The sequence below is a fragment of the Macaca nemestrina genome, chromosome 5 (genome assembly GCF_043159975.1).
Source record: "Macaca nemestrina isolate mMacNem1 chromosome 5, mMacNem.hap1, whole genome shotgun sequence".
Lineage (NCBI taxonomy): Eukaryota > Metazoa > Chordata > Mammalia > Primates > Cercopithecidae > Macaca > Macaca nemestrina.
The window spans coordinates 103,073,489-103,097,454 of NC_092129.1; the positions used below are offsets into that span (position 1 = coordinate 103,073,489).

A 23,966-nucleotide genomic window follows, 5' to 3' on the forward strand; every position below is an offset into this window, starting at 1 on the left:
TGTCTTTCTCATCTAATCTCTTCTAATGTCATTTGCAGGAAAGTGCAGATCACCTTGCACATGAAGTGAGCTTGGCAGTATTTCAGCTGGCTGGAGGAATTGGAGAAAGACCCCAACCAGGTTTCTGAAGATAATTTTCATATTCTTGAGAAACTGGACTTTTTACAAGTCTTTACAAAACTGTCAATAATAATGGCCCTACTAAGAGATTTATAATCATAATGTTTACAATGCAGCGTACTGGATTGTCTCTAGATCTGATTGTTTTTCTTAAACACTACCAGAATAATTCTTTGTGAATAGGTAAGCCTTACACTTGTTAAAGAAATTTACCTCTAATTTCAGGCTCACTAATATAAAATACTGGGGCTTAAGTATACAATTCAGTCACTAACTGTACAGTTTTATGTGGGGAACAATTCATGCAGACTACTGGAAAATTAAATCTTATTACCAACTCCTTGTGATATCTTTGCCATCACCATCACATGAGCAAGATGATGTTTTGCAGCATCCCCCATTGCTGATACAAATGGAGAGGGCAGAGAAGACTTTATACAACCAGTTTTTCCATTGCAGAGTTTTAAGAAAGATTATTAGATGACTTACCTATATGACTAATCTATATGACTAATGCCATCAGGAACTCAGAGGTGTGAAGAGGGGGTTGTCCATCCCTCTTCCATACTGAGACTTATAAGGATGCATGGTCCAGCCTTCAGTTATTCTTCACTGCTCTTGGTGAAGGTATGTGGGAAAAAAACTAATTATAATATGTTTTCCAGCCTCCGATGGAGAAGGAACACCACACTGATACCAGAACATGGTTACTAAGGAAAAGAAAAATCCCCAACCAATCTTAATTAAACCAAGCCTGAAACCAATGGAAAAAAAAAATGGGTAGTATATATTTTGCAGGTTTAAGACAACTCAGGACAATAAAAACAATGGACTTTACATGTGTATATATATATAGCTCTCTTAGGCACCATAATCAGTATGAGCCAACAATATTTAAACTTGATTCAGGCCACATTCAGACATTTGCTCTTATATACAAATATTTAAATTAAATACAAGCTGAAATGTGTTCTGTTACATACAAAAAAGGAAAAACTATACAATGCAGAGCAGTGTATGTGTTTTAAATAATTACATTTACATATAAGTTAAATGGAACCACCGGTGGTGCTCAAGTTTTTATCATCCCTTCCAGAAAATCTTTTTCTACCATCTCTTCTATTTTTTGCCTGGCTTTGCTGGAACATGGTTTGTGGTTCTCCAGTTTCATGTCCTTATTAGGGAAGGCGTTTGAGTAGAGGATAGGACTCCCTGAGTGTCCTCCACATCGGCTTGTGACTTTGCTGTTGAAGACTTGACTGAGCACATTGAAGAACGGCAGGAGCTGCTCCATGCTGCGCACGGTGCAGATGGTGAGCAGCAATTGCCCTGGCTCCCAACCCAACGTTCTCCCTGAGTTGTCTTCCTCTGGATTTTTCTGCAGAAAACAAAAAGTGAACTGGTATTAACAGACAGTGTGGTTAGAAAAATTAAAAAGATATAAACATTGGCAGTTGGTCAAGAAATGAATACAAATGACATTACGTTTCTACTCCTGACCTGATCAAAACCCTTGGTGCTTCTGAGACCTTTTACTGCCATTTCTTAGTTTTATATGGAGCAGTCTTAACACTGTAGTAATAGTTCCCAACTAGAATGCACAGATAAGCTTAGTTAACAGAAATCGCTTTGAACAGGAATAGAGTCAAACATAAAAGTTTTATGTTGTGCTTTGTATTTACTCAAAAAGCTCCCAGGTTTCTGAACCCTCACTACTGTAACCAAGGACTAGGTCACAAAATGACTACAGAAAAAAGGAACAAAGTGCTCTATACATTTTATATCCCCTTTTATTATAAATAGTTAATTCCCTTTTATCTAGATAGCCTAAATTTGCCATGATGGTAGCAGTATCCAAAGTGAATAATTACTGTCAATACTGCATCACAGAGAAAGGAAGGTATCCCTCAGGAGAGACACTGCTCTCTCCTTCTGGGTTGTGCTAAACAACATAGGGAGGAAAGCTGGACCTGGAATCAAAGGAATTGGTTTAGTGTGCTGGCTCTGCCATACTTAACGACATCCTTGGGCAAGATACACAAAGGTTCCTCACTTATAAAATGGGACAATCTAAACTAACTTTTAGTAGAGAAGTCAAATGAGAAGGTATGTGAAAACTCTGCCAACTAAATATAAACACAAATAATTTGTGTATTAAGAGGGTAGTTTGAGCCGGGCGCGGTGGCTCAAGCCTGTAATCCCAGCACTTTGGGAGGCCGAGGCGGGCGGATCACGAGGTCAGGAGATCGAGACCATCCTGGCTAACACGGTGAAACCCCGTCTCTACTAAAAATACAAAAAGAAATTAGCCGGGCGTGGTGGCGGGCGCCTGTAGTCCCAGCTACTCCGGAGGCTGAGGCAGGAGAATGGCGTGAACCCGGGAGGCGGAGCTTGCAGTGAGCCGAGATCGCACCACTGCACTCCAGTCTGGGCGACAGAGCAAGACTCCGTCTCAAAAAAAAAAAAAAAAAAAAAAAAAAAGAGGGTAGTTTGAGAAGCCACCTGAATTACACAAACATAGCTACAGACATCATTCTGTCTAGAGAAAGATATGAGAGAACTGAGGTTGGTTGAACTTGGGCAGAATCACAGATACAATACCACACTAAATAAAGATAATGAAAATAAGCAATGAACTAGACAGAAGAAAGAAATCATGAAGACTTAGGAAGAAGAATTACAATCTGTCATATTAACAAATGGAGTTTGCCTTCTAAGATCAGATGTTGCTCAGAAACTTTCATTGTTTACCTAATTTAGTATTACTAGTTTCTTAGTGGGTCAAGCAGATACAAAATCCAGCTTATTTTCTTCTATGTGCTCTCAAGCTTGTTGCTTATTTTAAAGTAAAATCCTGAAAAAGGAAATTAGGTTGGTGCAAACGTAATTGCGGTTTTTGCATTGTTGAAATTTGCAGTTTTATATTGGAATACATTCTTAAATAAATGTGGTTATGTTATACATCATTTTAAGCACATTTCTCACTTTTTTTTGCTAATGACTTACTTGCTGTTTATTTTAGACTGTGGAAATGATGTTAGACAAAAAATCAAATTTGAGTGATTTTCTGAGTTCAAAATAGGTTATAAAGCAGCAGAGACAACACACAACATCAACAATGCATTTGGCCCAGGAACTGCTGACGAACATACAGTGCCGAAACAGTGCTGTGATGGTTCAAGAAGTTTTGCAAAGGAGACTAGAGCCTTGAAGATGAGGAGTGCAGTGGCCAGCCATTGGAAATTGATAATGATCAATTGACAGCATCATTGAAGCTAATCCTCTTACAACTGTAAGAGTTGCCCAAGAACTCAACGTTGACCATTTTATGATTGTTCGGCATTTGAAGCAAATTGGAAAAGTGAAAAAGCTCAAGAAATGGGTGCCTCATGAGCTGAGTGAAAAAAATACTAAAAATCGTCGTTTTGAAGTGTCATCTTCTCTATTCTATGCAACAATAATGAACCATTTCTCGATCGGATTGTGACGTGTGCCAAAAGGTGGATTTTATACGAAAACAGGCGATGACCAGCACAGTGGCTGGACTGAGAAGCAGCTCCAAAGCACTTCCCAAAGCCAAACTTGCACCAAAAAATGGTCATCGTCATTGTTTGGTGGTCTGCTGCCAGTCTGATCCACTACAGCTTTCTGAATCCAGGTGAAACCATTACATCTGATAAGTATGCTCAGCAAATCAATGAGATGCCCCCAAAACTGCAATGCCTGCAGCCGGCATTGGCCACCAGAAAGGGTCCAATTCTTTTCCATCACAACAGTGGACCGCACGTCGCACAACCAACGCTTCAAAAGTTGAACTAATTGGGCTATGAAGTTTTGCCTCATCTGCCATATTCACCTGACCTCTTGCCAACCAACTACCACTTCTTTAGGCATCTCAGCAACGTTTTGCAGGGAAACTGCTTCCACAACTAGCAGGATGCAGAAAATGCTTTCCAAGAGTTCATCAAATTTGGAAGCATGGGTTGTTATGCTACAGGAATAAACAAACATTTCTCATTGGCAAAAATGTGTTGATTGTAATGGTTCCTATATTGTTTTAATAAAGATTTGTTTGAACCTAGTTATGATGATTTAAAATTCATGGTCCCAAACCGCAGTTACTTTTGCACCAAACTAAAAATATATGTTAAAATGGAAGAGTCCAGGAGCAAACCAAGAAAAGATCACCTACTTCTTCATCATCTCTGGTCAAAAGCCAAAAAACTTAACAGCTATCACTTAAGTTTGCTTCCTAGCAATTATTTAGGTTCCAGTCTAGATTATAGGATATATAAAACTATCTTTCTTTCTTTCTTAACTATGACACTGGCACCAATGAGAGTCCTGTGACTGACTTTCACATTTCCACCATTACTCAATTACTGGTACCATACCACCTCTAATCCCCTAAATCAAACTGCAATTCAGCAATAAAGGGCATACAGAGATGACTTTGTCATGAAGGGAAATGAATACCCTTGCACCCTCTATATAGCAAACTTCCAAATGTAAGAGAACTATGGGGTAACCTTTTGTTTATATTCCTACCAAGATGAGCCTTTAAGAGAAGGACTAATTACGCTCTTGACCAAGAAGAATACACTTGATTCAGAGTTTCTGATGCTTTTAATGAGAACTATCTGTATTGTCTCAATATTAAATAAAGTCAAACATTTCCATACAAATGATTTCTCCTTTGACTTCACCAGTCTACACTTGAAAAAGACTTCCTTCCTGTTTACCTCTCTTGTACTTGTTGACATTCAGACCTGGGTTTGTGTCTTAATATTTGGCAACTTTTACTGCCATATCATAAGCATGAAACAGCCACCCTCACCTGATTCTTGGCCATCTCCAATCCCTCCAAAATCACTGTCTTAAAGTCCTCCTCCTTGTCCTGTGGAAGGAAAGAGGAGAACTCACAGCCTTTGTTCCAGTGAAAAGTATGCTTGGCCATGAAGACCTTGTTTAAGGTGGTTTGGATGGGAAGATGCCTTTCAATCAAAATAGTTTTTTTATTCTGTGGGACAAATTTTGGGCAAAAGACTGTCATATTTATTATTTAAAGGAGGGAGGTCTTATAAAAATTCTCATTACTAATGAAATGCAGGCATAACAGAAAAGGACATGTGCCTGGGGTCATATTTGCTTCTGGATTTGTCATGATTACTTGCCCAAACTCTGAGATATCAAAGTGAAAAGTACCGAAGTCCTATCCTGAACTCAGGACCCAGCTTACATCCTCATCTCTGTCCTTTTATTAAGCTCCTACAGAAGCAACTAGGAATTTAAGTCAAGTTTCTCATGTAAATTCCTTCCAGCAAAATCTCTTTAATCACTTTCTTCATTCCATTTCTGTAGTTAACGGAATTCAGTTTAAGAGCTGCTGCCTGATTAGGAGGACTCCAGAAGACTGGAAAATTTCTGAGCACTCAAAGCACACACTGCATACTAGATCTCACCAAATAACCTAGCTGACTCCCAAATTGTACAATTTGATTTTGAAATTTGTTGAATGTAAAAGAAAATTTGACAAAAGGTTAATAACAAAGGCCCAATGGCGAGCACACCAGTTTCACTGCTGGTAGGTTCTTGGGCAAAGATCTGTAATAAATTAGCATGATGCATACTGAAAGATAAAAAGTATATAAGACACAATATTTTACACATTTTATTTTCCTACACTTTTTAATGGTATAATATGTTTTAAGTAAATTCCCACTTTTCCCCTTAAATAATTTCTCTAAGAAGATGCTTTATATTAATGAGTCAGAGCCAGTTTAATTTTGAGCACTGTTTTAAAAACTGCAGGTTGGGGGGGTCTGGCAATCTGTACTTAGCATCATCACCGTGAACTACAAAAAGGAAAATATCTCACATGTTAAGGGCAAGAACTGTTTTGTGAAACTTTAGATTCGGTTATATATCTGTATTCGATCAGGATAAGGAATGCATTTCTGAATGTAGGTTATAATCAGAAAGTGAAAAATACTTAGAAAATGAATTTTAGCATATATATTTTATTTCATATAGATAAACAGAATGAATGCTAATGATTATTTCCTTTATTCTGACCGAGGTTCTAGCTCGATTTCAATGAAATCTGACTCATATTTTACAAATTTAAAATGTATAATCTTCTTACCCATTGATTATTTCTGTTGAAACAACTCTGACACGTTCTAAAAATCCCTTTTGTATTGCATTTTTCTCAATCAACTCATACTTTTGTTTCTCATCATGGCGTTAAGATGAACATTATATTACATTCTCAAGTTTTTGACATGAAGACTGTTCAGGACTACAGTCTTAAGTACTCACACGTATGGCTCCAAGGTTTCTCTTTTTTGAGGGGAAAATATTTTAAGGTAGATGCTATTAATGTACAAAAGCCTTTTTCTTCTCTTCAAAAATAAGAATAACCGCGTATTCCTTTAAAATACTGCAGTATGTTTTCTAATGTCTGGAAATATGAGGCTTACAGACATTAATTCTTAAAACCAGGGACTTGTTTTCAAAATAGCTCAACTTGATAACGTTCTCAGTTTCCCAGGAAGTATTTAATAAATACCTCACTAATGCAACATGTAGTGATGTAAAACAAAACAATCACAAAAGAATGCGATACCTTTGCTCTTTTCCGAAGAAGTTTTGCTAGTCGTACCACGTAAGGTTTAAATTCTCGTTGATGTATACCCTGCCTTCTGACTTCCAAACCTGAATCATCTGAGGCTTCTGGAATAAAGGCCCATCGGTACCTATGTATAGAATAATGACATCAGCATCAGTAAGACAGACTTTGTGCCATCTAAGATTAGGTGGCATAATGCAGTAGAAAGATCATGACCCCACCGCTTATAAAAATTCAAATGCCAGATGTGCCACTTGTAGCCTTGTCACTTTGGGTATGTTTCTTAACCTCTCTGAGCCTTCATCAGTAAATAAAGATACTACTACCTCATAAGGTTGTAAGGAATAAATACGAAACTTGTAGTCATCATTACTTTTTTCATGAGCACAAAGCAAGTACTCAACAAATGTTTGTTTCCTTATTAGCGAATAGGCAAAAGGTTCTTAAAAGGAACATGTTTTCATTTAGCTTATCTCTGTACTGTAACATAACAGTGTGGCAAAGACTTGATTTTTCAACATATTTTTCAACTAGGTCAAATGTTCCCTAGTTGCACAGTAAAGGAATAAAAAACTGAACGAATTTAAGAAAAGTAGGGCTTTCTTTGCACTTTTCTTGAATTTTTATAATTTTGTCTTTCATAAGTAATATCCGACCATGGGAAAAATTCAAACCGTATAAATGGGCATACCAAAGAAAGGTAGTCTCCCCTCCCTGCATAGGATCCATCAATGTTGTCAGCTTCGTAAGTCCTTCCCGAGAGTTTATGCCCAAAAGAGTACATATTCACACAACCCTCTCCTTTAAAAAAACATGATCGCTGCCTGTTTTGATTTAATTATACATGTAGGATATATATATTTGATATTAATTTCATATCTTGGAGGTAATTCTGCATCATATAAAACTTCATTCTTTTTAACAGCAACATAGTGGTACACCAAAGCCAATGTCCTAGATTGTCCAATTTCTTGCACTTACAAAGTACCACGATGGATACCCTTATGTAATGCTTATTTATTTTTGTGCACATCTGAGAATATAGAGGCAGGATAAATCCTCGGATGTAGCAGAATTATAGGTTTAAAGAGAATATATTTTTTAAATTTTGGTAAATATAACCTCTGAACAATTGGACAATATCAGCGTATACTTCCAACAAGAATAAGAATGCTTCTGTTACTAAAAGTAAAAGGAAAGCAACTTTCAGATCTTTACCATTCTGATAGTTATCCATAATTTTAATTGGAAACTCAGGAGAACAACTGAGCAGCTTTTCCTATGTTTAGAAACCATCCTATAAATTATTAACTGTGTTGCTGATTGGCCCATTTTTCTACCAGATTATTTTTATATATTACGCATTTTAGACTTTTGTCATATACACTGAAAATATCTTTTGCCAATTCATTGCTATCTCTCAAACTTTATAGTTACATGGATACTTTTAAATTTATATATAGGAAACTTATGAAATACTTTGAACTTTCCAAATATGGATCATGGTAAGATATTACTCTTTCAAGATAATTATGAAAATCTTCACATTTTCTACTTTAAAGATTTTTATTTTTAGAAAGATACAAGGTTTTAAAAAAACTAATTAATATAATGGCATGTTTCCTTCCCTTTTGTAGTAACATCTTGACAAGTAAAGAGGATAAACTTATTTTGGTTCTTGTCATGGAAGATAAAGAGTCAGTATCATGAGCATACTATTTAATGTCCCTCCAAAAGCACCTGAGAATAGTTATCACTTTTGTGAAGGTAAGTGTCTTGGTTAATATTGGCCACTTTCCTACAATTCTGTTTAGTATTCTTTTCTGGAATTCCTTAGGAGTAACATCTGTGTAACAGATACCCAACAACTGAAATTCATCAAAAAGTAGATATATATGGTTTTCGAGTAGAAGAGAAAATTAAAGGAACTAGAATGACTCTAAAAAAGTAATCTCTAGTTCTTACCATTAAATTTAATGAAAAGTAAGCTTGTAAAATAGCAAATTTTGGAGCATGTCCAAATAAAAAACAGAAAAAGCTCAGTAGCATACTCTTTATCCTATTATTTCCATTCCAGAAGAAAAATAAGACACAGTATTATAAATTAATACGTATTTGATCTCGTGGATAAATTCTCATACTACCTTAACTACATTTTGATAATGTTACATAGATTGCCCATTATTTTTAAAATTTATATATGGAAAACCATAATAAATATTTTTGCCACTTAAGGCATTGTGAGCATTAACTTTTATCAACTTTTCCCCTATTTCTTTCAGTTCAATTCATTATCATCTAAGATAAAACTGCCTCCTTCATTCTAGTCTTGCCCATCTCCAGTCCATTCTCCACACTGCATAGCCAAAATAAGCGTTCTAAAATTCAAGCCTAATAACATCACTTCTTTCCTTAGCTGTCCAAGTTCTCTAACACAGCTTACAAGGTCTTACATGGTTTAGTCCCTTTCCAGCTTCTTCTCAATATTCTGCTCCAGCAATACTGATCTCTCCACACTTCAGACGTATCACGTCTGCAGCTGCCTCTATCTTCCTTCACTCTCCCAGCTGTCATTCTTCACCACCTCAGGTTAAGACTCCCCTGAGGGCCTTCTCTGACCTTCAGAGCTAGTAGGGATCTCTGCTATGTGGCCTCAGTGTGTCTTGTACATGAGCTACCATAGTATCAGTATGTCTCCTTCCCTGGACTTGAAGCATGTGAGTTATGTACCCCATTGTCTCACATCTGGAGGTACTCAATCTGTTGACTGAATAGTCTGTTAATATATCCACATTGACCATTTACTTCCAATAACTGTGCTGTGCCAAAATAATTACATTTTAGTAAAAATTATGAATACTTCAACTTACACGAAAATCTTTTTAATTAGTCATAGATGTCAGTGACCAAAGCAAATGCACTTTCAAAAATATCCATTTAATATCCTTGCTTTTACTTACATCTGAAACTGAGGAAGGTTTTCAGAGGGCAATGCGAGAGCCAAATCCAAAAATTTGCAAGCAGAGAGATAGAGGTTTAACCACCGCTGGCTGTTATATGAAGTAGAGAAGCCATTACCTCCTGTGTACGTTGTCTCCAGACCAGCCACAGAGGGCCCTGAAGTCCTGTAAGCAGGAGACAGACTGTCAGCAGCTGGACCCATTTACTCACAGGAATTCCTAGAAAGATCTAAAAGTGCCAGCTAATATTTTTCATAATCATCCTGAGATAAATGTGCCAGTAATTGCTAAGCAAGGTCATGATGAAATGTCACCATTTTCAAATCAAAAATTTACTTTTCTTCTTTAAGAATGTAAAAACAGTACATAGACTGGGTGCAGTGGCTTATGCCTGTAATCCCAGCATTTTGGGACGCCAAGGCGGGTGGAACGTTTTGAGCCGAGGAGTTTGAGACCAGCCTGGGCAACATGATGAAACCCTGTCTCTACAAAAAATACAAAAAACAAACAAACAGAACAAAAACCAAAAAAAAAAAAAAAAACCCTAGCCAGGCATGGTGGCACACACCTGTGGTCTCAGCTGCTCGGGAGGCTGAGGTGGGAGAATCACCTCAGCCTGGGAGGTCAAGGCTGCAGTGAGCCAGGATCACACCACTGCATTCCAGCCTGGGTGAAAAGAGTGAGGCCCTGTCTAAAAAAAAAAGTAGTACATACCTTGTATTACATTCAAGAAATATAAAAACTGTAAAAGCAAGAAACTTCTTTACTCAGTTTCTGCAAAGATGAGAAAGTTCTCTATAATAATAAACAGTTATTAGTACAGGAGATCCTTTTTATAAATCTACTACTGAAGAAGAAAATATATTCAAGAAACTTGGTCTTAAAGGAACTTTTCAATCTACAAATTTGTGTAAATAAAAAATTATATTTAGTCATACATTAATAAACTGCCTCTATTAAAAAGAGTAAAAGTACATTAAATTGGGACCATCTGGAAGATCTGCACATATGGATAACCTGGTTCCAGGTTACCTACCATAACAGAGTTGGCTATATATTGCAATATTTCAGAGACCAGATCTGACTTACCAAAACCAGCCTGGCTCATGCAGCTGAAACAATACTGTACTGCTTTAAATTAAATTTGTGTCTAGAGGCCCAAGGCAATGAATGCTGATGGCTTAATCCAATCTAAAGTGCTTAAGGAATAAGTGAAATTACATTATATCCAAATGTAATCAATTACATAATAATAAATAAGTATTCAAAAAAATACTATCTATATTATCCTAGATGCTGAGTAATATTCTGAATAATTTTAGGATATTAAAAAATGGACAAGAATATATTTAAATTACATATTACCGTGAAATATCTTCATCAGCAGTGAGTTCCTGCTCCATCAGTAAAAATACTTGTACCTGAAAATGGTGAAATAAGTGAAATAAATGTTAAATGTTTAAACTGGATATTTAATCCTTTCAAGTTATCTTTAAGTTGTATTTTCATTAACACAAAAATTTTAGAATACGTTTTCAGAATCTTTTAAGTTATAGTTAGTTTCTGAAGGTAAAACTGCAAATTTAGCCACATAGAGCTAAATCTTGGTGAAATTGCTTGCTAATCATTTGGTGAAATCCAGTGAGATGAAGGCGAGCTTTTGTTTTTAGTGATTATGGAACAGAGTTACAGTTATTAAAAAAGGAAAAATAGGCCAGGTGTGGTGGCTCATGCCTGTAACCCCAGCACTTTGGGAGGCTGTGGTGGGCAGATCACAAGGTCAGGAGATCGAGACCATCCTGGCTAACACTCTGAAACCCCATCTCTACTAAAAATACAAAACAAAATTAGCTGGACATGGTGGCAGGCACCTGTAGTCCCACCTACTTGGGAGGCTGAGGCAGGAGAATGGCCTGAACCCAGGAGGCGGAGCTTGCAGTGACCTGAGATCGTGCCACTGCACTCCAGCCTGGGTGACACAGCGAGACTCCATCTCAAAAAAAAAAAAAAAAAGGAAAAATAAAAGAAATATTAAAGCAATTATATTTGCAGGGAAACTATAAAGCTAGATTCTCAGAGAGATAGATTCCTTTTCCTTTCTTTACCCATTCCTCTTTCCTAACTCCCCAAATCATTCTGATGAGGATGAGGATGAGGATGACTGGGTATGGTTTGAGGAGGGGAACAGAAGGGTATAGGTGGGACCTGAGAAGGTTTTACTGTTTGATAGGTTACAAAATCTCTGTGAAAGTCTCTCTGAAGCAAGTTTAACTGGGGTAGGTGCTGCACTTCAAGAGTGAGTATATGTAATATGTCAGAGCAGTTAAATCCAGCTCGGCCATCTCGATCACTAGAGGTATTGCTACAGCTATTGTAAATAGGTCCAGCTGCTATTGTCAGGATGGTAGGCCTTGACAGGGTTAAAAATGTAGTGTAGTACAGACTAAACACTAAACCAGATCCAAGAAAGTAATCATTCACAAGGAGCTGGCCATCCATCTGTGTTGCCTATTTGTAAATTTAAGCTGTACGGAAATGGAATCTGACTTGTTTTACTATTTTCAACTGTAAAAAGTATCAGTAACTGGTTTAACTACAGCTCAATTCTCTCCCAATATTTGTTGTGTCTAGTAAGCACATGGAAACTAATCACTGTTTTATCATTTAGATTTATAACCTGACTGAATTAAAATTAACTCACAAGTTCTGTAATCATGGTAGGCCAGAGTGAGGTAAGATGTTGGGGAGACATTCTTAAAAGTAATACTCTGAAAAACAGGAACACTTGAGAATGGAGAGTTGGCACCTGTGGCAAACGGAGACTCTCGACCAATCTCTCTGAAAGAAATGCAGAGCATTTTCAGTAACTAAATAATCTTTATCACATAAAACTTTCTATATCATCTGGTCCAGTACTCTCAAACTATCTGTAGTAAAGGATAAACTTAAACAAAATTCCAAACTGTTGGAGATATTTTCATAAAATAATGAATAAGAAAACTCCAATTAAACAAAGATACATAGAATACAAATGTCATTTTCTTATTAAGCAGATTCTGTCAAATAGCAAATCAAGGTTTAAAATGTTTACTCTAAATTTTTGTACTTATGGATGGGATAACAGACTGGTTACTGGTCCATGGACCATACTTTCAGTAGCACTGATCTAGTCAACTTAAACAAAAAAAAAAAATTATAGGGACAAATAGTGTACATTTTGTATATCTGAAATTAGGAATCATTTGTCTTCTGGGAGAAAAGAAAATTCTCCCTAGAGAGTGACAACTATCATGTTCCCATGTTGGCTCCCGAGGCTAGAGGCTTTAGAGTATGCTGACTCGAGCAGCAAATAATTCTGTTCTGGATAAATCCCCATTGTGGAGCTATTTGGTGGTACAGGGTGATGATGTGTGTACTGATAAACTTCTGGACACAGAAGGTCACCAAACCCGCTTAATGAAGTTACCAAAAATATTACATAATCCCCCTTGCAGTTCCCAAATTACAGATCTCCAGGTGTTACTTCTAGCCACAATTTCCTGGCTTTACCTTGTATTTTGGTCTTCTCAGAGTACACAAATTCTTCTCGACAAGGAGAACATGCTAACATGCCTGCCTGCAGCAAAATCATCTTATACCTCATCTTCAAACATGAATTCCTAAGAAATTTGAACTAAACAATAAAATAGAGACCACATTTAGGCAAGTCCTACAACTCAGTGATGATTTCTTTTAGATGCTGGCATTGATAATTTTCGTTGTTTCAGTAGAAAAATTTCTAATTCCCAATTGATCTACACTTGATATATTTTACCCCAACTTAGAATTTAGAGAAGTATTTTCTAAGGAACCAAAATCCTATAGTTAGAGAAGATAAAGGGTTTTTCATTTTTTACCTTGTATATCTGGAAGATATTTCTGGTACTGGTCAATTTCACTGCTAAAAATAGCAAATGCTAATCTTTTAAGAAGCATGGCTCTCTGTTCTAGCTCCACATCACGGTTTGCAAAGAGATTAAGTGAACTGCTTTGAGCCACTGCTACGCGTGCTGAAAAAGCAAGTGAAAGAGACTGTGACACTGTCATTTGAAGAAAGATTATTCTGTTGTTTTAAAAAATAGCTATATGCTCTATGACATCCAAAACTGAGAGGAGCTTGGGGTACAAAACTTGATGCCCCTCTCTGGGGCAGACAGGCTGGCAAACAGATCCAGCATACGTAAGCCAGAGGACCAAAATGGTAGGAGTTTTGATGGAGAGGGGAAAATTTAGAACTGTAGGTTTTAGAAGGTAAAACCACTAATAATACCATTTATATAAAACCCTGAGGAAACCCTTTAATATTTGAGGCCATCTGCTTAAATCCTTCTTGTTACTTTAAAAATACTTTCTGGTATAGCCTTGCCTACGTACCTCTCCTTCCTCAAGTCATTACTCACCCTCGACTCATTCTGCTGTAGCCACATTGTCTTGTTTGTCATTCCCTCAATGCACCAAGTGTGCTTGCATCCCAAGACTTTTGCAATTTATTTGTATTTTTCTTCGAGATGGTATCTTGCTCTGTCACCCAGGCTGAAGTGCAGTGGGCACAATCATGGCTCACTGCAGCCTCAACCATCTGGGCTCAAGCAATCCTCCTGCCTCCTGCGTAGCTGAGACTACAGGTACATACCACATTTGGCCAATTAAAATTTTTGTTTTGTAGAGCTGGGGTCTTGCTATTTTGTCCAGGTTGGTCTCAAACTCCTGGCCTCAAACAATTCTACTGCCTTGGCCTGTCAAAGTGCTAGGATTACAGGTGTGAGCCACTGCGCCCAGCCAACCTTTGTGATTTTTGTTCCCTATTCCTGGAATATTTTGACCCTAGGCCTTCTCATGGTTGGCTTCTTTAGTTTCACCTTGTATATGAGCTGTTTAGCTGTTATTTAAAATCCATCACACATTGCCCTATTTTATTTCCTTCACAACTTTTAAAATTTGATTAAGGTTAGTGCAATGAGGGGCCCACTGTTGTCTTTTAATAAACATTTGTTGAATGGATTAATCTGAACCTTAAAACAATCCTATGAAGATAAAACAGATATTCTGCCCTTTTTCCAAATGAGAAAACTGTAGCTTTGGCTAAAGAATTTGTTAAAAAATACTACAGAATCATACAATGTCACTGCTATTTAAGTTTGATAACTTTCAAACGTTTTTTAAAACTCTTTTCTTCAGATGAAATTCTAAATGGAATCCTAAACTATAAAACCAATCAAGATAAGAGTAGAAAGAGGGGATGTCGGGTGATTCTGCCCTTCTTGGCACCTTTCTTCCTTCAGATGAAATAAACAGAGCCCCAGATATTTAAAGTGACTTGTCTGATAAGGTGGATTCAACTGCCTGCCTTTTTCACTTCACCATCTGTCAGTTTCTCATTCACTGAATAATTATTTACTGAGTGCTGTTATGTGCTGGGTATGATGCTGTGTGATGAGGAAATAATTAGACATGGCCCCTTCCTTCCACTAGTAGCTGCAAAAGGACAAATAGTTTTACTTATTATTTATCACTTAAGTTGTAAATTTTAAGATTATATTCCCATAGCATATAGAAAGTAGTGTGCTTTCTCTAGAGCATATATCCCCACCGACCCTTGACAAAGAGCTCATTCAGTAGTCTCCTAGTCTCCAGAAAAGAGTAAAAGTAAACAGAAAGAAGGAATCATGTACAGGAAAGAACTTGGATTGTCGTCCCATAATACTCACTCATCAAATCTCTAAATGTTGTTTTATCATGTGTCATCAGATTGTCCATAATTGCTCTCCAACTGAAAGAGATAAGGATTACATGTAATTAAGATTATGTTGTTACTGTTAAAGAACAGTATTCTAACTTTCCAGGGGAGTAGCTGATGTCAACAGACTGTGAGGTGCATTATCATACTGAATACAAACGAGAGGACAACTTACTGATTAACACAAGAGGCATCCATCTGAAAGAAACTGGGATCCATAAAGAGGTCAAAAGCTTCTTTTTTCCAAGCTCTCCGTGTGTACTGATACCCACTAAGACTGCTGAGCAGCTGGACACAAGCTCGATAACTAGGGGCATTATGTGCACTACAAGGAAGAAAAACCATCTTAACCTATATGTCCTAACTTTAAACATCCTATCAAGTTATACATAAATGTTCACATTTGCCTAAGACAGTGACATGAAGATATGAAATAAAAAGCACCATAAGAAAAATATTATATGCATTTTTAAAAAATAATTATAATTCAAGGTAAAAATGTCATTTTGTAATAATTCTAGAAATGGCAATAAGGGAACAGAACTTGTTTCTAGCAGGCGATGAAATTAATTTAAAAAACTATTTAAATAATAATAGTACCTGTGATTTCTGAGGTAGGGCACAACATAATGCATAATATTTACAAGTAAAGGAATAACCCGCTCCTTTTCATCACTATAGAAAACCATATCCAAAAGATGAGCCAAAACCTATAAAAACAAAAAATGAAGAGTAACATATGAGGTGAAACTGATGTCATCCCAAGGTACTGATTTTCAGTTTGTTAGAAAACCTAGACTACTTAAAATTAGAAAAATCTAAAATTAAATCTTCCTGAATCATTTTTATGTTAATAAGGTTTTCCACCATCTGGTTTTTTGTACATTGTTACTATAGGATATAAATATGGGCAAATCTTGCCATTTCCAACTGAGATAGGGAAGTACAAAAAAGAAAAGAGTTCAAGAACCTTCTGTGACAGTGAGTAAACAGTGAATTTAGTACTAGAAACTACAGTATTCTTTTATCCCTAACAGCTAAAATGTAGTTTAGAAAAAAAAACCAAACAATTTAACTGGACTGTTCAAATTCCAAAACTGTCAATTAACAGATATTTGGCCATAGTCCTATTGTTCGGATCTTGTAAAGGTCACTATCCACATCTGCAAAGAGGAAACAAAATGGCACGTGTATAATAGGATATAAAAAAGAGCCTGTCAGACAATGTACATAGAAATGTTTGGTAAATTGTAAAATACATTATAGTGGCAGGCTTTAGATCACCTTCACTTCTCCCCATGCTGGGCGCGGTGGCTCATGCCTGTAACCTCAGCACTTTGGGAAGCTGAGGTGGGCAGATTACCTGAGGTCAGGAGTTCTAGACCAGCCTGGCCAACTTGGTGAAACCCTGTCTCTCCTAAAAATACAAAAATTAGCTGGGTGTGGTGGTGCACACCCGTAGTCTCAACTACTTAGGAGGCTGAGGGAGGAGAATAGCTTGAGCCTGGGAGGCAGAGGTTGCAGTGAGCCGAGATCACACCACTTGACTCCAGCCTGGGCAACAAGAGTGAAACTTCATCTCAACAACAACAAAAAAAAGCCGGGCGCGGTGGCTCAAGCCTGTAATCCCAGCACTTTGGGAGGCCGAGGCGGGCGGATCACAAGGTCAGGAGATCGAGACCACAGTGAAACCCCGTCTCTACTAAAAATACAAAAAAAATTAGCCGGGTGCGGTGGCGGGCGCCTGTAGTCCCAGCTACTCAGGAGGCTGAGGCAGGAGAATGGCGGGAACCCGGGAGGCGGAGCTTGCAGTGAGCCGAGATCGCGCCACTGCACTCCAGCCTGGGCAACAGCGTGAGACTCCGTCTCAAAAAAAAAAAAAAAAAAAAAAAAAAAAAAGGACATGGAGAAGGGGAGCAATATCTAAATTTATCACTAACGTTTGGCAAACTAATCCAAATACATAAAAGGCCAAAACTTTGTATTTGTTAATTCTATATAGTGATTTCTAGAAGCACCAAATAGTTTCTCAAATTATAAATTTCTCTATAAAAATTACTTGCTAATTTTTAATAATGAAACAGTCTACTTGAGAGTTCATGTGAAAAAGCTTAATATTTACCTCAGAGAGTAATGTCAATGCATGGACACTATATACAGAAGGAGTTATGTTTGCGGTTTCCATTGCAGGTGATAACATATCTATAAATAAGAGAAAATTAAAGATATGGCTAGTTCCCACTGAAAACAAAGTTTATATGTGTATATGTGTGTGTATGTGTGTGTATATACATGTATATATGTACGTGTATATATAATTCCCACTGAAAAAAGTTATTTGTTATACACGAGAAAAGGGATAAATTTGTGGTACTTATAGTGCTAGGCGAAATGATTTCTTAGTAAATATATGCCTGCTTACAGATAATAAACCTAAATGAATACCTTCAACATCAGATTCCAAATTGGTTCCATCTACCATTATTTTGGGAGAAGGCTTAACTTCAAGATTTCGTCGCAGCCACGTTGTTTGTTCCAGAGAAGAACCAGCAATTACACCAATTGCATCCACTATTTTGTGAGTTACATCCTAAAAAAAAAAAGAACTACATATGTACACACGTGCACACTAGTTATGAACTTCTGTAGTTTATATTTCTGATCATAGATATTTTACAATAGACATTACTGATTCCCATAGAATGTTCAGAGTTGAAAGAAACTTCAGTTTATCTTATTTGACTCTCTCATTTTCAAATTGAGTGCACTGAGAAACACTTTTGACAACAGCTCTTAACTCAGACTGCCTTACCTGAAGGTCTCTTTGGTCTTTCTTATTTTCCAAACTAGGGTTTTTCATAATAAACTCATTCAGAACCCTAAAAGGGACAAAGAGAAAACAGAAACGGGAAATATCAGTCTAAAAGAAACTAATGTGATCTAATTTCTCACCATGAGTTAAGTGGCTTAATGCTCTTGATTTCCATTTTAAATATTTAATATATGTATATATCCTATGACTCAACTGAAATTCATAAACATATTCATTAAAAGACACTGTATAAGGATGCTCAAAGCAGTATTATTTGTAAGAGCCCCAAAGTGGAAGGAACCCAAATGTCCAGCAAGGGCAGAAAAGATAAATTGTGGAATGTGGCCAGGCATGGTGGTGCATGCCTGTAGTTCCAGCTACTTGGTAGGCTAAGGCAGGATAATTGCTTGAGGCCAAGGCTGCAGTGTGCTATGATCATGCTGTGAATAACCACTGCACTCTGGCCTGGGAAACCTGGCAAAATGGCAAGATCCCATATCAAAGAAAAAACAAATTGCAGAATGCTCAAACACTAAACAACAATGAAAATAAATTACAGATATTATAATTACATGAATGAATCTCATAAACATTATGTTGAACAAAAGAAGCCAGACACAAAATATTTATATATACTTATAGTTCAAAAACAAGGCGAAATCCATCTTTGGTGTTAGACTAGTGGTTACATTTGGGGAAAGAAAAGAATAGTAACTGGGAGAGGTGCAGAGGGACATACGGTGTTTTGTTTCTTAATTTAAGTTTGTAATGATATAGTGGTATGCCTGCTTTTTACAAACTTTGCATTTGTAGAGTTGTATACTATTTGTATATTTTTCGATATGTGTTTTATATATAAACAGAAAAGTTAAAAAAATCCTAAATTGTAACCTAGAAACGATTTCTTACCATAACACATTAAAAATAGTCCATGAAGAAAAAAATTTCCATTTTCATTATTTGCTAAGAGTCTACTCAATATTCACTCTGACATGATTTTTTAAAAGATAAAATATATGCACAATTACTTCCAAACTAATATGTAAAATGAAACTAAAGAGCAACCTTCATCAACTTCTATTTTTTAATTAGGTAATTTTAGAGGATCAGTACAATGGTTGGCAAAAAGGTAAACTGACAAATTTTAAAAGGAAATTGAGTTTCTAGTATAACTGAAAATGTTCAACTTCCAACTTTTAGTTTTAACATTCAGAATATGCACATGTTGAAAAAGAAGAGGATCCTTTATTCTGAAAGGAAGAAAAGGCATGTGAGGAAACAGTAAAATATTGGAGGGGAACAGCTACAGATCATAACAAACGAACTTAATTTTTTGATGAAATTAGCCAGCAGGGTTATTTGGTGATGATTCCAACAACTGTACATACATTCCCTCTCTGAACCTTATGACAACTCCTGTGTAGCTGGGACTACAGGCACGTGTGACCACGCCTGGCTAATTTTTAAATGTTTTGTAGAGACAGGGTCTCCCTATGTTGCCTAGGCTGGTCTCGAACTCCCAGGCTCAAGCAATCCTCTTGCTTCAGCATCCCAAAGTGCTGGAATAGCAGGTATGAGCCACCGCACGTGGCTTCTTTCTTTCTTTTCATGATCAAATATCCTCAAAGAGGAATCAACACTTACTTTCCCACACTAAGCATTTGCTGTTAACACATCTGTGCTTCTACCTCTACAAACCCTCTCTCCTAAATCATCAGATCATTGGTGATTAGATAATCAGGATGCCTGTCCAGATTGTCAACAAACATAGCCTTTTATTATTCCTCACCTTCCTTAACCTCTCTGAAGGTGTTAACCATGCCCTCTTAACCTCCCTTTGGTTCTGGAACAATTAAATGCCTGGTTTTCTTCTAACTTTTTGATACTTCCCTTTCTATCTCCTTTGCTGCCCTCTTCTCCTTCTTCATCCTGTTCTTTCAATCCCATCAATAGTTGAAACCATCCCCACACTTCCCACTTGAAACAGAATTCCTAGTCTAGCCTCTTTCCCCTCTGATCTAGCCTACTACTAACATGCCAATCGTGTCTCTCCTCAAAAACCTGCAACCTCTCCCACTCCCTTTCAAGACCATATTCTTTAAAATAAAATTCAAGAACCTGCCCCATCTAGCTCCCATCTCCCTTTTTCACCCAGCCTTATTTTCCACTATACCACTGCTTGTGCCCTGCTCTATTACCAAACCAGACAATGTACTTTGCCCCAGAATACCCTTCCCCTTCCTGTTTCACAAAGAAGGCTTTCTGTGCCCACCACCTCTATCCACTTATCAGGTATTTACTGGGGACCTATTAGGAATCAAGAATAATGGCAAGCAAAAAACTGAGACTGTCTATGACATCCCAGTACTTGCAGTCATGGGTGACTAACATTTATCAAATAATCATATAAATCATTAAGATAAAGCAGGAAACTCCAAGACACAGAGAGAAAAATTTTCCCAGCCTGTTTAGGTTTGGGGCCCAGCTCAGGTGTCCCTCCTCTATGAAGTTCCCCTTCAGCCATGCTACATCACCCCCTCCCCTTTCCATCCCACACTCTCCACCACCACAGAACAGCTACTGTTGTAACAGTTTTATGTTAGTGTACTTACATTTTGTATATGTATAAACATAGACTGTTTCGTCCTCTCACCCTGCCTCCCACTTTCTTTTTCTTAAACAGGCCTTATATATCTAGTTTTGCATCTCAAGAATACTATGAGAAGGTAGAGAGATCACTGTCACCTAAAACATCTGTTATGAATTCTTGGCAACTAGGACAATTAACATTATCCTTTTATTTGAAATAATATATTTAAGTGAAATTGCTTACCCAAGTATAAGAAACTGCCCTGGAGCTGGAAGACTCAGTTGTATAGAGTCTTTCAGAAGTATCAACAGTGACGCCCAGCTATCCACTAAATTGGGCACTGGAATTCTGCAAGATAATACAGTTTACACAAAAGCCACAATAAACTATGGTTTTCTAATAGTTTGTGGAACATTCTCTAAATTTTTATAGACAATGATAGAACAAAATTCCTAAAAACTTCATTTTTACTAACATTAATTAGTAAACCAACACAGTTAAAATATCAATGCAATTTCTTTTTTTTTTAAATAGAGATGGAATTTCACCATGTTGCCCAGGCTGGTCTCAAACTCCTGGGATCAAGCTTTAGTGTTGGGATTACGGGCGTGAACCACTGCATCTGGCCCCAGTGCAATTTTTCTTTTTTTTTTTGAGATGGAGTCTTGCTCTGTTGCCCAGGCTGGAGTGCAGTGGCAGCCTCCACCTCCCCAGTTCAAGCAATTCGCTCCTGCCTCAGCCTCCTGAGTAGCTGGGACCACAGGCGTGCACCGCCACGCCCAGCTAATTTTTGTATTTTTAGTAGAGACGGGGTTTCACCATGTTGGCCAGTATGGTCTTGATCTCCTGACTCTGTGATCCATCCGACTCGGCCTCCCAAAGTGCTGGGATTACAGGCGAGAGCCAACACGCCTAGCCTGCAGTTTCTTAATCTAGACATTTTTCTGTTGAAATCCCATTTGTCACATGGGATCTCAAAAGTAAAATACGACTGCAGTAATTCTCAGTTTAACTACTGATATCACAGTCACCCACTCCCTAGCCTCGTCTCTCCATTTCCCTCTTAGTTCTTTTTCCTTCACCTTTTAAGTCTCTACCTCATGTTATGGAAGGCTGTCAAATGAACATTAGTCTTTGACCTGTAAAACTAATGAAGACTATCTTTGTTTCAGTCTGACCTTAACCCTAACACTTCTCTGTATGTAAGTTCAGATTTTAGGTAGTCCTTGCTCTAGGTCACAACCAGTTTAAATACACTCAGTAGCCTGACCTTATAATGCTAGTCATAGAATACAAATGGAGGCTGAGTTTGGTGAATAAAATGGAATTATAAAGGAGGATGAAGAGTCAGGTTCTTGAGTAAGAAGTTATAAAACTCAAATCATAACTTCTGTTCACAGGTCAGTTAAATGCAAAATGCAAAATAAGATATTTCATGTAATCATTCCTAACATTAAAAAAGCAGAATGAATTACTGTATGTTCACCTATACCAAAATAATGGATTCAGTTGCAATATGCATAGTTTCGAATAGGTTCAGCTTTTCATTTATGTTTAAATGATTTTATCACAATTCAGTGTTTTACTATCTAGGAATCGTCAATATCCTTAGGTCTTTAGGTTTGTAGGATATACATGGCTGAGTCATTAAGATACTCATTACTTGTGTTAATATATCCATAAGTAATGTTTCTCTGTTTCTAGCAACATAGTAAGGAGAGATCAATATTAGTAATCTTACCTTTGAATATAAGCATAGAAAAACTGAAGCATGCAGACTTCCAAAGAAAGATGTTTCTATAAATAAAAGAAATCAATTTTATAGTGAAGAATGCTGCCTTTTCTTTTTCATTGTTGCAACTTTGTATCTTACTGCCAATTTTTAATTAAAAAAATTAAAAGAACAAAATAATAAATTTTTCATTAATGAGCCATGCAGCTCTCTTCCACTTAGTAGGAAAAATTCATAACACAAGAGCTATTTTAAAAGTTGAAAATAGATGGAAGGAATGGAAAGATTGTCAATTTTTCCTTCCATATATCAGAAGTTGACAGTCCACCACTCACTTTTAAATGATTCATGTACTCTGTAAGTATCAACACTATTTTAGGTAGCTTATGCTTGGTGCTATTAGAATTGAGATTTTTAATGAAATGCGTATTTAAGTCTTATTACACATATCTGTTCAGTTAGTGTAGTTCAAATTTGTGATCAATTCCTAAGAGCTTTAAATATAGCCACTAAATTAAAGATAGTGTTGAGTGTAATATATAATAAAAATAAAACACCTGCCCTTGGAAATTAATGAGAGGCCGGAGAATGATATTGATGACCACTGACGTTTATCAATTTGTGCTTTTTTAGTCCCAACTATTTCCTTGAAGGTTTCCCGTTTTACCACACAAAGAAAAATCAAGTGTCTAATAGATTCAGAACTTAATAAGGGGACACAGATTGGTGGCACAGGATGGTGGATTGGCTCTAATTTGTTTTCATATCCCTCATGTGTAGCTCAATGTCTGGCACAAATAGGTACTCTAAAAACAAACTAAAAATCCTATGACAAATGCCCCAGTTTTTATTAAAAGCTTAATAAGGACACTGACTATTCACACACATCTTACTCCCTTTGGAAACTCAAGATAAAAGGAAAACATAATTCAACATTTTCAGATATATGTCATAATTCTTTAAAGGATATGATTAGGTCTATTTTGGCTTGGCTCAAAGTCTAATGTTTGTAGCTGGTAAATACTTTCTGAGAAAATACGACCTCTTGGTATTGCTTGAACAAAGAGCAGAAAAAGTAGAAAAGTCCGTAATATTCCTAATTTGTAGACTTTTATTTTTGCCTGGAGACAAAGCAATGTGTGTGCAGAGACTATGTCATTCATAGTGTGGCCCTTGCATAGCACAGTATTACACATGGTCAAGAAATGACATTGACTAGAACTAAGGTTACAGCAAAATTTGGGGAGTTCACAGAGTTAAGAGATTCATTCAGAAAAGAAAGCAATAAGGAAGCTGTGAAAAATGGCAACAACTGAGAGAAGCAAATCTTGAGCTCTGGCTTATG

The 23,966-nt window shown here is 36.9% G+C and overlaps 2 protein-coding genes across 17 annotated transcripts in view; one reads left to right on the top strand and one right to left on the bottom strand.

The window, feature by feature from the left end:
- Nucleotides 1-18,031, top strand: part of LOC105495768 (phosphoglucomutase 3) — a 42,130-nt gene extending 24,099 nt beyond the window's left edge. For 2 of the 5 annotated variants that reach the window (XM_011765498.3, XM_011765511.3), the window contains exon 13: nucleotides 39-3,092. In XM_011765498.3, coding sequence (XP_011763800.1) covers nucleotides 39-128 — 90 coding nt within the window. In that variant the 3' untranslated portion in view covers nucleotides 129-3,092. Of the gene's footprint in view, nucleotides 1-38; nucleotides 3,093-8,388; nucleotides 8,544-15,593; nucleotides 15,708-17,911 lie in introns of those variants that run through there. The other 3 variants (XR_011623588.1, XR_011623587.1, XM_071096806.1) reach the window with 3 other exon arrangements.
- The window catches only part of DOP1A (DOP1 leucine zipper like protein A), a 126,157-nt gene continuing 103,077 nt past the window's right edge, over nucleotides 887-23,966 (bottom strand). For 5 of the 12 annotated variants that reach the window (XM_071096796.1, XM_071096795.1, XM_071096797.1 and 2 more), the window contains 15 exons: nucleotides 22,631-22,686; nucleotides 21,133-21,237; nucleotides 18,300-18,366; nucleotides 17,933-18,077; nucleotides 17,610-17,689; nucleotides 16,088-16,197; nucleotides 15,663-15,812; nucleotides 15,459-15,520; nucleotides 13,608-13,760; nucleotides 12,413-12,549; nucleotides 11,077-11,132; nucleotides 9,712-9,876; nucleotides 6,749-6,878; nucleotides 4,958-5,017; nucleotides 887-1,498 (listed from right to left, as the gene is read on the bottom strand). In XM_071096796.1, the coding sequence (XP_070952897.1) occupies nucleotides 1,193-1,498; nucleotides 4,958-5,017; nucleotides 6,749-6,878; nucleotides 9,712-9,876; nucleotides 11,077-11,132; nucleotides 12,413-12,549; nucleotides 13,608-13,760; nucleotides 15,459-15,520; nucleotides 15,663-15,812; nucleotides 16,088-16,197; nucleotides 17,610-17,689; nucleotides 17,933-18,077; nucleotides 18,300-18,366; nucleotides 21,133-21,237; nucleotides 22,631-22,686 (1,782 nt within the window). In that variant the 3' untranslated portion in view covers nucleotides 887-1,192. The other 7 variants (XM_071096800.1, XM_071096801.1, XM_071096799.1 and 4 more) reach the window with 4 other exon arrangements.